Source organism: Hylobates moloch, unplaced genomic scaffold, assembly GCF_009828535.3.
Source record: "Hylobates moloch isolate HMO894 unplaced genomic scaffold, HMol_V3 SCAFFOLD_8, whole genome shotgun sequence".
Classification (NCBI taxonomy): Eukaryota; Metazoa; Chordata; class Mammalia; order Primates; family Hylobatidae; genus Hylobates; species Hylobates moloch.
The window spans coordinates 29195116-29212760 of NW_026652283.1; the positions used below are offsets into that span (position 1 = coordinate 29195116).

The window sequence follows — 17645 nt, forward strand, 5'->3', positions numbered from 1 at the left end:
TTACAATCCCAGCTGGCTAATTTACTGAAATTGACAAACGGATCCTAAAACTCGTATGAAAATTTAACAGACCCTGACTAGCTAAAACAATCTCACAAAAGAATGCAGTTACAGGACTCAAACCTCCTGACTTCAAAACTTACTACAAAGCTAAAGTAATAAAGACAATGCAGTACTGGAATAAGAACAGATAAGTACATAAATCAAGTAGACTGAGTCCAGAAAAAACCCTCACATTATAGTCAACTGATTCGACAAGAATGCCAAAACAATTCAATGGGGAAAAAATAGTCTTTTCCACAAATGGTGTTGAAGCAACTTCATAACTACATGCAAAAGAATTAAAATGCAGACCCCCTCCTCACACTATGTACAAAAATTAACTCAAAATAGATCAAGACCTAAATATAAGAAAAAAACTATAAAACTCTTAGAACAAAAGAGGATAAATCTTCATGACACTGGAGCTAGCAATGTTTCTTAAATATGACAACAGCCAGGCACAGTGGCTCATACCTGTAGTCCCAGGACTTTCTACAAAAATTAGCCAGGTGTAGTAGCACGTGCCTGCAGTCCCAGCTACTCAGGAGGCTGAGGTGGGAGGATTTGGAGGTCAAGGCTGCAGTGAGCCAAGATTGTGCCACTGCACTCCAGCCCAGGTGACAGAATGAGACCCTGTCTCCAAAAAAAAAAGAAAAAGAAGACACCAACCACAAGCAATAAAAATAAAAAAAAAAAAAATTAATGGACATCATCAAAATTAAAAACATTTGTGCTTCAAAGGACACCATCAAGACAAACTGGGAGAAAATTCTGCAAATGATACCAGATAACAGGCTTCAATGTAGAATATATAATGAACTCCAACAACTCAATAAATAGACAAATAATTACAAATGAGCAAATGATCCGATTTTAGACATTTCTCCAAAAAAAGATATACAAAAGGCTAATCAGTACATGAAACATGCTCAAGATCATTAGCCATCATAAAAATGCAAATAAAAACCACAGTGAGACACTACTTCACAAATGAAATAAGTGCTGGCAAAAACACAAAGAAATTGGAACCCTCTATCATTGCTGTAGGAATGGAAAATGGTGCAGCTGCTTTAAAAACAGTTTGACAGTCCCTCAAATGATTAAACACAGAATGACCATATTCCACTCCTAGGAAATGAAAACATATTCACACAAAAACTTGTACACAAAAGTTCCTAACAGCATTATTCATAACAGCCAAAAAGTAAAAATAACCCAAATGACCAACAACTGATGAATGGATAAAATGTGATTTAACCATACAATGAAATATTATTTGGCATTAAAAGAAATAAAGTACCAATACACACTACCACACAGATGAACCTTGAAAACCTATGACAAGTGAAAGAAGCCAGTCACAAAGGACCACATATAAGATGATTCCATTTACATCAAATGCCCAGAATAAGCAAATCTATAGAGACAAAGTCACAGTGGTTGCCCAGAGCTTGGGGCGAGTGACTGTTAATGAGTTTTTTGGGAGAGGGGTGATGAAATGTTCTAAAATTGTGATAACAATTGCACAATTCTGTGAATACATTAAAAACCATGTGCGTATACACTTTAAATGGATGAAATGTATGGAACGTGAATTATATCTCAAAACTATTATAAGAAATACATAAAGCAAAACTTATAGAAAAGAAAAATTCAATTTTACTTGAAAATTTCAACATTTTTCTTAGTTATTGAACATACCACAACAGTATCAAAAATTGCATTAATCTTGTTGAAACAAAGATTAAAAATTTATAACTTATGAAAAATATAAAGTATAAAATTTAGCCTTTTAAAATGGTCAAGAAATATTTTTTTCTATAGTACCTTAATTTCTGGTTAGAAAAGGTACCTAGGAGTATTTAAATAGGATACACAAAAACAAAGGGAACATGAAATCTCTGAGACACCAGCTGAGTAGAATTTACACATTTCCTTCATTATTTTTTTGATAGTCCCTTACATTATTACATATTTTTCTGTGCATATCTTTTTCAGCTACAATGCAAGGTACAGTTTCCAAACTACCTGGCTCTTTTTGTCAATTAAACAGGATTTGCACCAGAAAGCACGATCTACAGGCTGTCCTTTCCATTTTTCATCATAATATAAATGAAAAGTCAAGCAGGCATGTAAACTTCAAATGTAACCGTCAAGTAAGGCACTTTCCAGACATACATTACCTGATCAATTCCCCTTCCTTTGCACTGAAGAATGATGACTTCCAGAAGTTTAGCTGCATGACATTCTGCATCTTCTCCTGCATCTCCACATAGTACCTGCAGTAATTACAATTTAGCTCAGCAAAAAGTGGCACTGCATAGAGGTTAATCAAGTCCACATGCACAAATGTCCCATATAAATTCAGCCATAGGAACCACAGCTTTGCTTGCTGTGCAAGTTTACCTCACCAACCCAAAGAAAAATGGTCAAAATAAATTCCATCTATCATCTCATTTCTTATAAGGAGCAATAATTCACTTATTTGACTTTGGATTAATAAAGTAGACTATATGAGCTAATTTTCCAGATAAATGAAGCTTCCCTTTAAAGGCACCAAAACTACAAAATGAAATCAAAACCAAAACAAAATAATCTTCTTATTAAACAAACTATTTTTCTGTTCCTTTTGAATCCTGGTCCCTATGAACCCATTTTTTTCATAACCACCATAATTTCATATTACATACCTTTCAATTCTCCAACATGAACTTAATAATTAGGAATATTTTTCATGGACACTGTAACCATTTATAACTATACAATATGACAGTAGGTGAATATAACAAAGTTATCAGACAGTTCCCCTATTATTAATTCTGTATTTTCACTATTATAAACAATTCCACAATGTACATGTTCATACATAAAATGTGGAATATGACTGCCTTATAATAAGATTCCCAAAAATGTTCCTAGAACATGCCTATATTAAAAATTGTTTAAGGTAAAAAGAATAAATTAATTATTCAAATATAAGACATAAGAAAGAGAATAGACTTAAAGAAATAAGGGTGGGCCAGAAATTTAAAATATAGACAAAAAGAGGTAACAGAGAGAACCAAAAGCAAATTCATTGAAAAAAAAAGACTTAATGAAGTAAGCAGCTTTTATATAAGTTATTTTTAAGTAGAAAAAAAAAGCAAAACATTAAAAATATTAGGAAAGAGACATATACAGACAAAAGACAGATTAGAAATAAAACTATAAAGAACACTATATTCTTTACATTTAAAAACTCAGATTAGATGATTTTCTAGAAAAATAAAATTTAAGAAAAATAAATTAAGAAATTCCAGATAATTCTGACAGATTTAACATTCCCATTTAATTTCATTCTCTCCCAAAATGCTATCAAAATGACAATAAAGAGATTTTAAAGATGTACATATACAAAGACAGAAAAAAGTAGAGATAACAGCAATAGACATTTTGGAAGCTGGAAAGTAGTGAGCTGAATGATAAGCAGATATCAGGCAAAGCCAAGAGTCAACTGTATTTACATAAATTTAAAATGCTATCTCTAGGACAGTATATCACAGTCTAGCTTCTAAATGTGAACGGACTCTGGAACCAGGCTGCTTATGTTAAAACCGCAGCTCTTCCACTTACTAGCTGTGTTTTTAGAAAAGTTACTTAACCTCTTTGACTGTCCCCATCTATAAAATGGGAATAAAAGAACCTACTTCATGGGGTCATATGATACAGAAAGAAAAATAATTACTCCCTTTTCTCAAAATTGCATTTACTTGGGGACCGTTTGTTTTGGTTTGCCAAAAGGAAAGAAAACAAAAATGTATCTTGTAATTTTTTAAATGGGCTCTGGAGTCAGATTAGGTTCAAATTTGGCTCCAACACATAGTAGCTATGTGATTACAACTATTTCCTAACTTCAGGCACAGTGCAAGAAATTATGTCTTAGTTTCCTTTTGATACAAATGTGATACCTTCCTCATACTGTCATAAAGGTTAATATTATAGAAAGTGCTTAGAAAATGGCTGGTATACAATAAGAATTCAACAAATATTAGCTAGTATTAAAACTAGTATTTCATATTTGTAAAAGAATATGAAATATATTATAACTACTTGATAAGGAAATCATTGTGAATATCAATTTTACTATATCTGTAAATATACAAGGAAGCCGTGAATTACTAATGGAATACACAGAACTGTTTTACTTGTTTTCTTTCCCTCTTTCTCTATCAGCTACCTCTCTAACAGGGAAAACTGAAGACTGCCCGGTGATTATGATTTAACAACATGGGTTATCCACAGAGGTAAATGAATCATTACAACTCACAGTTCAGCCCCTTCATTTTATACCTGAAGCAGCTTACTGACTTCCCAAAATTTCCCTGACTCTTTAGAACTGAACTGAGACCTAGACCTAAACCAGAACTACTGATTATCAGTGCAGAGCTCTTACCAGATTTTGGGTACACCCCTTCTAGTGAGGAAAACAAAAGTGTGTTGGGGGGGTTGTACACTAGCTATTTCACTCCCAGCTCTACGGCCAAACTTTTTGGTTTCTGGTTATTTGAGCTTTATAAAATCTGCCTGCCAGCTTTATGCAATATAGTTTCAGTTTCATATTTATGTGTGTGTGTGTGTATTTACTTATTTATTTACCTAAAGGAGAAGAAAAACGTTATTTAGCCAAAGATCCCAAAAGATAACCAATAGTGGGCCAAATCTATCTTGTGGCAAAGACAATATGGTAGACAATCATGTTTGTGTATAAGGATAACAGTAGCCACTATGTAGATTATAGATTATAGATTATCTTGTTAAATGATGCTTTTCCAACTATTATAATTTTTATCTTATGCTGTTTATTCTCAAATTACCTACATCTAGTGACTTCCAATGTATACATTACATGAAAAAATAAAAAAGATCATTCCATTTGTCACTGATTAACAAAACGTGTGGTAAATTTTCCTAGCACTTTAATCAACTAGAAAATTCATGTCCAAAAGAAAAAACAAAAAGTAAAAAGTACAGATATAGAAGTGGCAAACATTCATAAGCATGACACACAATATGAAACTTTCAAATCCCAAAGGTCCTTTTGAAAATACAAATGAAAAAATATATGTTGATGAAAATAATGCAGAACTAAATGTGTAAGAAACAAACTGAAAAAGTATCCTGAAGCAAAACGGGCAAACATTAGTAAGAACCACTGAAACAATAGATTAGGACATGCTTACCTTCCTACACATTGTAAAAAGAATTTCTAAATGTTTTGGATTTGATAGTAAGGTATCTGTATCTATTGTCACATAATTATGCAGGAGAGGCATCATGTCTGAAAAAAAAATCAAAATCCCAATGAGACATGAGTGACAGGAATAGAAATAAATTATTCCCACTGAAATAATATTTCTGTAGCACCCACACATTAGTATATTCCCATGCAACCACAAAAGGCTAGAAATGAAAGGAATAAGTCTGATATGTATTTATAGATGGAGAAAATGTGGAGCAGAAAGACTAAGATGCTCATCATTTATGCAGTAATTGTGCTGAATTTTTTCCCTTTCTCCACTGCACACTCATCCCTATCTGACATATTTTATATTTTCTGGCTCATTTGTCTGAGTGATTCCCTACCCTCCCATCATCCCCATTAGAATGTAAGCTTCAAAAGGGCAAAGCCTGTTTATTTTGCTCACTGCTGGATTGCTGAGATTAGAACAGGGCTTGGAATATAGTTGGTGTCCATAAGATACTTATTAAATTAACATTTGGATATATGTTCTGGTCATAAACAAACTTAAGACTCAATAAGAAATACAGCCTACCTCCTCTGCCTATATACCTAGGGCTGAAAAACACTGCTACAATAGCCCCAGCTTTTATGTGACCGGGAAATAAAAACATTTTCTAATCAATATTGGAATCATATGTGTTTTTATTTCAGGTGTCGACAGGAAGTAACATCTAGACACAGAAAAGCAAAAATTTTATATGGTCAAAGCCATACCTGTAAAGTATTCAAAGCAATCCTGCTGAAACACTTCATATAGTATACCTAGAAGCTGCCACATTTGAGGGGAAATACTGTGGCAGGTTAAGCTGTATGCCAGGGAAAGAATTTCTTCATAGAATTCTAGAAGAAAGAAAATCTCTAGTTAGAATGCTAGGAAATAGCAAAAGTTAAAACAAAGACCACACACAGAGGAGGGTTTAGACTACCTACGCACACAGAGTCCTCCTCTATCCAATGTACTCATAAGCCTCCTTTTCTCAGTATTTGTATCTTCGGCTATATATCTGCCCCCTTCCATTTCTTACCAAGACCTGCCCCTCTGTTCAATAAGGCAAGGCAAAAATTTGTTTTCACTAAACTTTCTTATACTATTGAAAAAATAAAGTTTTTTCTATTTTATAATCTATATTTATAAAACTGTATTAGAAATAGATACAAGAAGGAATAGATTATCACTCCTCATTTATGTCGAGGATTTAAAATGCACAAATAATAATATTCTTTGGACAGCTTAATTATATCAGACTAAAGTATCTACCTATCTCAAATTTATACTTTTACTAACAACTATATACTAGGCAGTATTTTGTCAATTTACATAACTTGTAAAACATACAGTATTCTTCAAGTTAATCAAGACAATAAGACCCACTATAAAGTAGAAGAGTTCAAAGGAAATGTTCTTATACTCACAAATATCATTATCCTCCATCAAAAGTAAATTATAGCTACACGTACAGCCAGGAAACACAAATCTCAACAAAAATTTCAAATAGTTCCTACCATACCACTGAGCAAAGAAGTCTCACTTGAAAGGTTTTTCCTCTTATAAAAACTAGTGTTCACCCTGGAAACTTGATTAAAGTTTCTCTAACATTACTTAAAACTTAGGGGTGGAGCCAAGATGGCCGAATAGGAACAGCTCTGGTCTACAGCTCCCAGCCTGATCCACGCAGAAGACAGGTGATTTCTGCATTTTCATCTCAGGTACCCGGTTCAGCTAACTAGGGAGTGAGAAACACTGGGTGCAGGACAGTCGGTGCAGCGCACCCTGTGTGAGCCGAAGCAGGGCGAGGCATTGCCTCATTCCGGAAGCGCAGGGGTCAGGGAGTTCCCTTTCCTAGTCAAAGAAAGGGGTGACAGACGGCACCTGGAAAATCAGGTCACTCCCACCCTAATATGGCGCTTTTCCAATGGGCTTGGAAAATGGCACACCAGGAGATTGTGTCCCGCACCTGGCTGGGAGGGTCCTATGCCCACGGAGTCTCACTGATTGCTAGCACAGCAGTCTGAGATCAAACTGCAAGGTGGCAGCGAGGCTGGGGGAGGGGCGCCCGCCATTGCCCAGGCTTGCTTAGGTAAACAAAGCAGCCAGGAAGCTCCCACTGGGTGGAGCCCACCACAGCTCAAGGAGGCCTGCCTGCCTCTGTAGGCTCCACCTCTGGGGGCAGGGCACAGACAGACAAAAAGTCAGCCCTAACCTCTGCAGACTTAAATGTCCCTGTCTGACAGCTATGAAGAGAGTAGTGGTTCTCCCAGCACGCAGCTGGAGATCTGAGAACGGGCAGACTACCTCCTAAAGTGGGACCCTGACCCCTGAGGAGCCTAACTGGGAGGCACCCCCCAGTAGGGACAGACTGACACCTCACTCGGCCGGGTACTCCTCTGAAACAAAACTTCCAGGGGAACGATCAGACAGCTGAATTTGCGGTTCACGAAAATCCGCTCTTCTGCAGCCACCTCTGCTGACACCCAGTCAAACAGGGTCTGGAGTGGACCTCTAGCAAACTCCAATAGACCTGCAGCTGAGGGTCCTGTCTGTTAGAAGGAAAACTAACAAACAGAAAGGACACCCACACCAAAAAGCCATCTGTACATCACCACCATCAAAGACTAAAAGTAGAAAAAACTACAAAGATGGGGAGAAAACAGAGCAGAAAAACTGGAAACTCTAAAAAGCAGAGCACCTCTCCTCCTCCAAAGGAACGCAGTTCCTCACCAGCAACAGAACAAAGCTGGATGGAGAATGACTTTGACGAGTTGAGAGAAGAACGCTTCAGACGATCAAACTACTCCGAGCTACAGGAGGAAATTCAAACCAATGGCAAAGAAGTTAAAAACTTTGAAAAAAAATTAGATGAATGTTTAACTAAAATAACCAATGCAGAGAAGTGCTTAAAGGAGCTGATGGAGCTGAAAGCCAAGTTTCAAGAACTACGTGAAGACTGCAGAAGCCTCAGTAGCCGATGCGATCAACTGGAAGAAAGGGTATCAATGATGGAAGATAAAATGAATGAAATGAAGCGAGAAGGGAAGTTTAGAGAAAAAAGAATAAAAAGAAATGAACAAAGCCTCCAAGAAATATGGGACTATGTGAAAAGACCAAATCTACGTCTGATTGGTGTACCTGAAAGTGACGGGGAGAATGGAACCAAGTTGGAAAACACTCTGCAGGATATTATCCAGGAGAACTTCCCCAATCTAGCAAGGCAGGCCAACATTCAGATTCAGGAAATACAGAGAACGCCACAAAGATACTCCTCGAGAAGAGCAACTCCAAGACACATAATTGTCAGATTCACCAAAGTTGAAATGCAGGAAAAAATGTTAAGGGCGGCCAGAGAGAAAGGTCGGGTTACCCACAAAGGGAAGCCCATCAGACTAACAACAGCGCATCTCTTGGCAGAAACTCTACAAGCCAGAAGAGAGTGGGGGCCAATATTCAACATTATTAAAGAAAAGAATTTTCAACCCAGAATTTCATACCCAGCCAAACTAAGCTTCATAAGTGAAGGAGAAATAAAATACTTGACAGACAAGCAAACGCTGAGTGATTTTGTCACCACCAGGCCTGCCCTAAAAGAGCTCCTGAAGGAAGCACTAAACATGGAAAGGAACAACCGGTACCAGCCACTGCAAAAACATGCCAAACTGTAAAGACCATCAAGGATAGGAAGAAACTGCATCAACTAACAAGCAAAATAACCAGCTAACATCATAATGACAGGATCAAATTCACAATATTAACAATATTAACTTTAAATGTCAATGGGCTAAATGCTCCAATTAAAAGACACAGACTGGCAAATTGGATAAGGAGTCAAGACCCATCAGTGTGCTGTATTCAGGAAACCCATCTCATGTGCAGAGACACACACAGACTCAAAATAAAGGGATGGAGGAAGATCTACCAAGCAAATGGAAAACAAAAAAAGGCAGGGGTTGCAATCCTAGTCTCTGATAAAACAGACTTTAAACTAACAAAGATCAAAAGAGACAAAGAAGGCCATTACATAATGGTAAAGGGATCAATTCAACAAGAGCTAACTATCCTAAATATATATGCACCCAATACAGTAGCACCCAGATTCATAAAGCAAGTCCTGAGTGAACTATAAAGAGACTTAGACTCCCACACAATAATAATGGGAGATTTTAACAGCCCACTGTCAACATAAGACAGATCAATGAGACAGAAAGTTAACAAGGATACCCAGGAATTGAACTCAGCTCTGCACCAAGCGGACCTAATTGACATCTACAGAACTCTCCACCCCAAATCAACAGAATATACATTTTTTTCAGCACCATGCCATACCTATTCCAAAATTGACCACATAGTTGGAAGTAAAGCTCTCTTCAGCAAATGTAAAAGAACAGAAATTATAAAAAACTGTCTCTCAGACCACAGTACAATCAAACTAGAACTCAGGATTAAGAAACTCACTCAAAACCGCTCAACTACATGGAAACTGAACAACCTGCTCCTGAATGACTACTGGGTACATAACGAAATGAAGGCAGAAATAAAGATGTTCTTTGAAACCAACGAGAACAAACACACAACATACCAGAATCTCTGGGACACATTCAAAGCAGTGTGTAGAGGGAAATGTATAGCACTAAATGCCCACAAGAGAAAGCAGGAAAGATCCAAAATTGAAACCCTAACATCACAATTAAAAGAACTAGAAAAGCGAGAGCAAACACATTCAAAAGCTAGCAGAAGGCTAGAAATAACTAAAATCAGAGCAGAACTGAAGGAAATAGAGACACAAAAAACCCTTCAAAAAATTAATGAATCCAGGAGCTGGTTTGTTGAAAAGATCAACAAAACTGACAGACCGCTAGCAAGACTACTAAAGAAGAAAAGAGAGAAGAATCGAATAGACGCAATAAAAAATGATAAAGGGGATATCACCGATCCCACAGAAATACAGTCTACCATCAGCGAATACTACAAACATCTCTACGCAAATAAACTACAAAATCTAGAAGAAATGGATAAATTCCTCCACACATACACCCTCCCAAGACTAAACCAGGAAGAAGTTGAATCTCTGAATAGACCAATAACAGGCTCTGAAATTGTGGCAATAATCAATAGCTTACCAACCAAAAAGAGTCCAGGACCTGATGGATTCACAGCCGAATTCTACCAGAGGTACAAGGAGGAACTGGTACCATTCCTTCTGAAACTATTCCAATCGATAGAAAAAGAGGGAATCCTCCCTAACACATTTTATGAGGCCAGCATCATCCTGATACCAAAGCCTGGCAGAGACACAACAAAAAAAGAGTATTTTAGACCAATATCCTTGATGAACATTGATGCAAAAATCCTCAATAAAATACTGGCAAACCAAATCCAGCAGCACATCAAAAAGCTTATCCACCATGATCAAGTGGGCTTCATCCCTGGGATGCAAGGCTGGTTCAACATACGAAAATCAATAAATGTAATCCAGCATATAAACAGAACCAAAGACAAAAACCACATGATTATCTCAATAGATGCAGAAAAGGCCTTTGACAAAATCCAACAACCTTCATGCTAAAAACTCTCAATAAATTAGGTATTGATGGGACGTATCTCAAAATAATAAGAGCTATCTATGACAAACCAACAGCCAATATCATATTGAATGGGCCAAAACTGGAAGCATTCCCTTTGAAAACTGGCACAAGACAGGGATGCCCTCTCTCACCACTCCTATTCAACATAGTGTTGGAAGTTCTGTCCAGGGCAATCAGGCAGTAGAAGGAAATAAAGGGTATTCAATTAGGAAAAGAGGAAGTCAAATTGTCCCTGTTTGCAGATGACATGATTGTATATCTAGAAAACCCCATTGTCTCAGCCCAAAATCTCCTCAAGCTGATAAGCAACTTCAGCAAAGTCTCAGGATACAAAATCAATGTACAAAAATCACAAGCATTCTTGTACACCAATAACAGACAAACAGAGAGCCAAATCATGAGTGAACTCCCATTCACAATTGCTTCAAAGAGAATAAAATACCTTGGAATCCAACTTACAAGGGATGTGAAGGACCTCTTCAAGGAGAACTACAAACCACTGCTCAATGAAATAAAAGAGGACACAAACAAATGGAAGAACATTCCATGCTCATGGGTTGGAAGAATCAATATTGTGAAAATGGCCATAATGCCCAAGGTAATTTATAGATTCAATGCCATCCCCATCAAGCTACCAATGACTTTCTTCACAGAATTGGAAAAAACTACTTGAAAGTTCATATGGAACCAAAAAAGAGCCCACATCGCCAAGTCAATCCTAAGCCAAAAGAACAAAGCTGGAGACATCACACTACCTGACTTCAAACTATACTACAAGGCTACAGTAACCAAAACAGCATGGTACTGGTACCACAACAGAGACATAGATCAATGGAGCAGAACAGAGCCCTCAGAAATAATGCCACATATCTACAACTATCTGATCTTTGACAAACCTGACAAAAACAAGCAATGGGGAAAGGATTCCCTATTTAATAAACGGTGCTTGGAAAACTGGCTAGCCATATGTAGAAAGCTGAAACTGGATACCTTCTTTATACCTTATACAAATATTAATTCAAGATGGATTAAAGACTTACATGTTAGACCTAAAACCATAAAAACCCTAGAAGATAACCTAGGCAATACCATTCAGGACATAGGCATGGGCAACGACTTCATGTCTAAAACACCAAAAGCAATGGCAACAAAAGCCAAAATTGACAAATGGGATCTAATTAAACTAAAGAGCTTCTGCACAACAAAAGAAACTACCATCAGAGTGAACAGGCAACCTACAAAATTGGAGAAAATTTTTGCAACCTACTCATCTGACAAAGGACTAATATCCAGAATCTACAATGAACTCAAACAAATTTACAAGAAAAAAACAAACAACCCCATCAAAAAGTGGGTGAAGGACATGAACAGACACTTTTCAAAAGAAGACATTTATGCAGCCAAAAAACACATGAAAAAATGCTCATCATCACTGGCCATCAGAGAAATGCAAATCAAAACCACAGTGAGATACCATCTCACACCAGTTAGAATGGCCATCATTAAAAAGTCAGGAAACAATAGGTGCTGGAGAGGATGCAGAGAAATAGGAACACTTTTACACTGTTGCTGGGACTGTAAACTAGTTCAATCATTGTGGAAGTCACTGTGGCGATTCCTCAGGGATCTAGAACTAGAAATACCATTTGACCCAGCCATCCCATTACTGGGTATATACCCGAAGGACTATAAATCATGCTGCTATAAAGACACATGCACACGTATGTTTATTGTGGCACTATTCACAATAGCAAAGACTTGGAACCAACCCAAATGTCCAACAACGATAGACTGGATTAAGAAAATGTTGCACATATGCACCACGGAATACTATGCAGCCATAATAAATGAGTTCATGTCCTTTGTAGGGACATGGATGAAACTGGAAACCATCATTCTCAGTAAACCATCGCAAGGACAAAAAACCAAACACCGCATGTTCTCACTCATAGGTGGGAACTGAACAATGAGAACACATGGACACAGGAAGGGGAACATCACACTCCGGGGACTGTTGTGGGGTGGGGGGAGGGGAGAGGGACAGCATTAGGAGATATACCTAATGCTAAATGACAAGTTAATGGGTGCAGCACACCAACATGGCACATGGATACATATGTAACAAACCAGCACATTGTGCACATGTACTCTAAAACTTAAATAATAATAATTTTAAAAAAAAGAAAAATTATAAAGGTTAAAAAAACTTAATATATTCAAAAGCTAGCAAAATGGAAATTACAAATATTGATAAATAATTTATGTAAGAAAATAATTTGAAAAATAAATTATCTAAATATGGAATTTCTAAAAGTTCTAGCATGGCACTGGGATAAAAACAGATACACAGACCAATGGAACCGATTACAAAGCCCAAAAGTAAATCTACCCATTTAGGGTCAATTAATTTTCAACAAAGATGCTAAAAACACACAATGGATAAAGGACAGTCTCTTCAATAAATGGCACTGGGAAAACTAAATATCCATTTGCAGAAAATCAAATTAGACCCTCATCTTACACCATATGCAAAAATCTACTTGAAATTAATTAAATACTTAAGCTTTAAGATCTGACATGATAAAACTACTAGAAAAAAAACACGGGAAAAGCTTCATGGAAACTTGGAACACTGGTCGGGGGAATGATTTTTTTTTTTTTTTTTTTTTGATATGAGGATATGATCCCAAAGCACACACAACAAAAGCAAAAACAGACAAAATAGGATTACATCAAACTAAAAGGCTTTTGCATAGCAAAGAAAACAATTCACAGAACAGACAACCTCCAAAATGAGAGAAAATATTTATAATCTATATCAAATGAAGATTTAATATCCAAAATATATAAGGAACTCAAACCATTCAGTAGAAAGAAAATAACCCAACTTAAAAATGGGCAAAGGAACTGAATGGATATTTCTCAAAAGATTATATAAAAATGGCCAACAAGAATACAAAAAAATATTTTAAATCACTAATCATCAGAGAAATGCAAATCAAAACCACATCATATCTACAAGGATGTCTATTATCAAAAAGACGAAAGTTAAATGCTGGAGGGGATGTAGAGAAAAAGGAAACTTGTATACTCTTGGTGAGAGAGTAAAAACAGGCACTCTGGAAAGCAGTATGGAGGTTCCTCAAAAAATTAAAAATAGAACTATCATATGATCAAGTCATCCTAGTACTGGGTATATATCCAAAGGAATTAAAATCAGGATCTTGAAGAGATAATGTGCCCTCCTATGTTCACTGAAGCATGTTTCACAATAACCAAGATATGAAAATACCCAAGTGTCCACTGACAGATGGACAGATAAAGAAAATGTGGTATATATACATGATGGAGTACTAGTCCACCTCAAAAAAAAAAAAGAAAATCCTATTATTTGCAACAACAGAGATGGACACACTATGTTAAGTGAAATAAGCCAAAAGAGAACTTCCAGAAATTCTTTTATTATTAATTAAAGGCCATAGTTTACATTAAGGTTCACTCTGCATTGTTCATTCTAAGGGTTTTGACAAATGTATAGTGACGTATTCATCATTATTGTATCATACAGAGTAGTTTCACTGCCTAAAACTTCTGTGCTCTACCTATTCATCCTTCCCTCTCTCCCATCCCCAAGCCCTGGCAACCACTGGTCTTTTTACTGAAAGATGTACTTTTTAAAAATATTTATTTTTTAATTGACAAATAAAAATTGTATCCATGATTTATACACCATTTTGAAATACATGTATTTTGTGGAATGACTAAATCTGGCATCCATTACTTCACATACCTTTTTGTGGTGACACCACTTAAAATCCACTCTTAGCAATTTTCAAGTACATAATACATTGTTATTAACTATGGTCACCATTTTGACCAACATCTCCCCTCCCTCCACTTCCTGCTAACTAAATTCTGTTCTATGAGTTTGAGATCTTGTGGTATCTGTCTTTCTGTGCCTGGCTTATTTCACTTAGCATAATGTACTCCAGGTTCACCCATGTTGTCACAAATGACAGGATTTCCTTTTTAAGGCCGAATAGTATCCCACTGTTTATATCTACCATGTTATATTCAAGTACTCTTCAGATATTATTCACATATATTAGCAGTACATGCTCAACTTTTTACTCACAGAGTGAACAATAAAAAGCCTGGAGACAACTGCTCTTAATCAGAGACATGCTTTTCCTGCATCCTTCTATCTGAGTACTACACAGCTTGCATCTCTCTCACACCCACATGACGTGGGGCTAGCATCTTCAAAATGCTTGAATATGATGGAAGACTCACCTCCTCTACAAAATTCCCATCAGCTTGTAACATCTAGCATTAGTTACTGATTCTACTCAGAAGTCAGGTACCATAATAGATAACAGAACAATTAATTCATACTTTGAGACAGGATTTCACTCTGTTGCCCAGGGGGAGTGCAGTGGCACAATCACAATTCATGGCAGCCTCTACCTGCCAGGCTCATGTGATCCTACCACCTCAGCCTACTGAGTAGCTGGCACCACAGACACATGCCACCACACTCAGCTATTTTTTTTAATTTTTTGTAGAGACAGTGTTTCACCATGTTGCACTGGCTGGTCTTGAACTTCTGGGCTCAAGCAATTCACCCACCTCAGCCTCCCAAACTACTGAGATTACAGGTGTGAGCCACGGTGCCCAGCCATTTCACATTTCTGATTTTAAAAAATGCCTATTAAACATTTTTCAATCCCAGATTAAGGTAACCTCACCTAAACCTCATCCCAGTTCATTTCTAGCAATGTACAATTTAAAATTACTGTCCTTTAAAATTCTAAAACCAAAAATTCTTTGTTGGATGTATAATTTTTTATCTCTGAATGAAAATACAGATATTTAACACTAGAAAGGACATCCAAAAATTAAAGTGATTATGCTTCTCTTTCTCAAAATTGTCCATCTTGTTAAATCTGAAGGGTCCTAAAATTATACTTTGAGTTCAAATTTTTAAAATTTTTTCAATTTATCTTTTTATTTAACCTTTGAACTTACCAATTACATGTTTCTGCAGAACAAGATCAATGATCCGTAGACAGATATTCTCTAACTGCTGGGTAATCTAAAGATAAATTTTAAATATTAAGCTTAAAACTATCATAATTAAGTTAATATATAAATTTAATGTTGTGCCAATAAAAATATCAACAGGGCATTTTTGAGATGGTAACTTGACAATTCTAAACTTCATGTGAGAAACTAAACATGAAAGAATAATCAGAAAATTTTGAAAAATAGACTGACAGAAATGGGGGTAAAATCCATAACTTAACAATTTATATTAGTTCCTTACCATATATTTTATACCAAAATAAATTCCTAATACATAAAAGATTTCAGTGTGAAGAAATAAACCATAAAAAAATAGAATAAAAAGAATTCTTGTATAATCCTGAAAAGGGAAAGTGACTCAAAGCCCAGAAATAAAAAATGAAAAGAATGAAATCATCTGACTAAAAAATTAAAGAATTTTGCATGGGGCATGGGGAAGTAAAAAAAAAAAATGAGTGAAATATTTTCAAATGGTATCACAAAGATCAAATTCCCCTTATATAAAATAGGTGAATTTTTAAAAATTGAAATACAATAGAAAACAAATGTGTTTCTTTTTTTATAATCTTTGCCTGTGTTTATAAAAAGATGTTCATTATAATACAATGGTAAGAGTACAAATTCCAAGTGCAACATTAACAATTTTGACCTATTAAGACTGGCAATGATCACAATTATGGGGCTGGGAAGAAAGACCCTGTTGTATATTGATTTCTGGAGTGTAAATGGTACACACAATGAAGGACAAGTTGGCAACATCCTTCAAACTTACTCATACAAATCACGATGCAAACCAGCAATTCCATTTCAAGGGATTTACCCTTCACACATATTATGTGTGCAAAATGACACATAAAAGGCCATTCATTCATTTCAGCAATGTTTGTGATTACTAGCAATCAAATGTCCATTTAAACAAGAGAGTTAAATTATATCCACTAAACTGGGACTGGTGAAATAAATCTGACACATCATACAAGGGAATATTAAGCAACCATTAAAAATATATAACTTTATTGATTGACATGGAAGGATCACCAAGATATATTAAGTTAAAAATGGCAAATAAAAACTGTGTATAGCATGCTACCATTTCCGTAAAAGAAAAATATACACATTCAGTTTTTGCTTATATGTTAATAGAAAAATCTCTAGAAGGACCCAAAAACCTGGTTTAAAAAAAAGGAAAAAAATAGCTACTTCCAGAAAGGAGAATTAGATAGCTGGGGAGTTGAGTGAGAAGGTAAAATTTCACTGAATTTTCTTTTCACATCTTTTGAATTTTTCAACATATGTTTGTACCAAATATTTTAAAATAAGTTAAAATCCATGACGGGTTACATTTTTCATGTAAATGTCCTATTTTAACTGTCAAGTATATTCTAATATTCAACTTAAACTACTGCCTTAAGGTTCAAATGATCCAAAATTTCCCACTTTAAAAAACTGTCAATATGCTTAAAACCATTAAACAAAAATGCATATGCTTAAGCACCTATTTTAGATTCACAATTTTGTGTTTCATACACTATTTGTCAGTGTTTCATAAATGTGGTTTATCCTTTTAAGGAAATACTGTTTTCAAAGTTTGCTTTTAATAAAGTTAAAGCTCAAAATCTTGGTCAGGAGACCAAGATTCCAGTTGGTTTTGCCTGTAATT

General features: G+C 35.8%; 1 protein-coding gene and 1 long non-coding RNA gene across 6 annotated transcripts in view; one reads left to right on the forward strand and one right to left on the reverse strand.

Annotated features, from left to right (window-relative positions):
* Positions 1-4312, forward strand: part of LOC131383972 (uncharacterized) — a 69253-nt gene extending 64941 nt beyond the window's left edge. Inside the window, exon 3 of the long non-coding RNA XR_009214399.1 lies at positions 4255-4312. This is a non-coding gene — a long non-coding RNA (uncharacterized LOC131383972). The remainder of the gene's footprint in view (positions 1-4254) is intronic.
* The window catches only part of IPO8 (importin 8), a 73637-nt gene that overhangs the window by 17817 nt on the left and 38175 nt on the right, over positions 1-17645 (reverse strand). For all 5 annotated transcript variants that reach the window (XM_032159939.2, XM_058442025.1, XM_032159937.2 and 2 more), the window contains 4 exons: positions 15929-15995; positions 6038-6163; positions 5262-5359; positions 2226-2321 (listed from right to left, as the gene is read on the reverse strand). In XM_032159939.2, coding sequence (XP_032015830.1) covers positions 2226-2321; positions 5262-5359; positions 6038-6163; positions 15929-15995 — 387 coding nt within the window. The remainder of the gene's footprint in view (positions 1-2225; positions 2322-5261; positions 5360-6037; positions 6164-15928; positions 15996-17645) is intronic.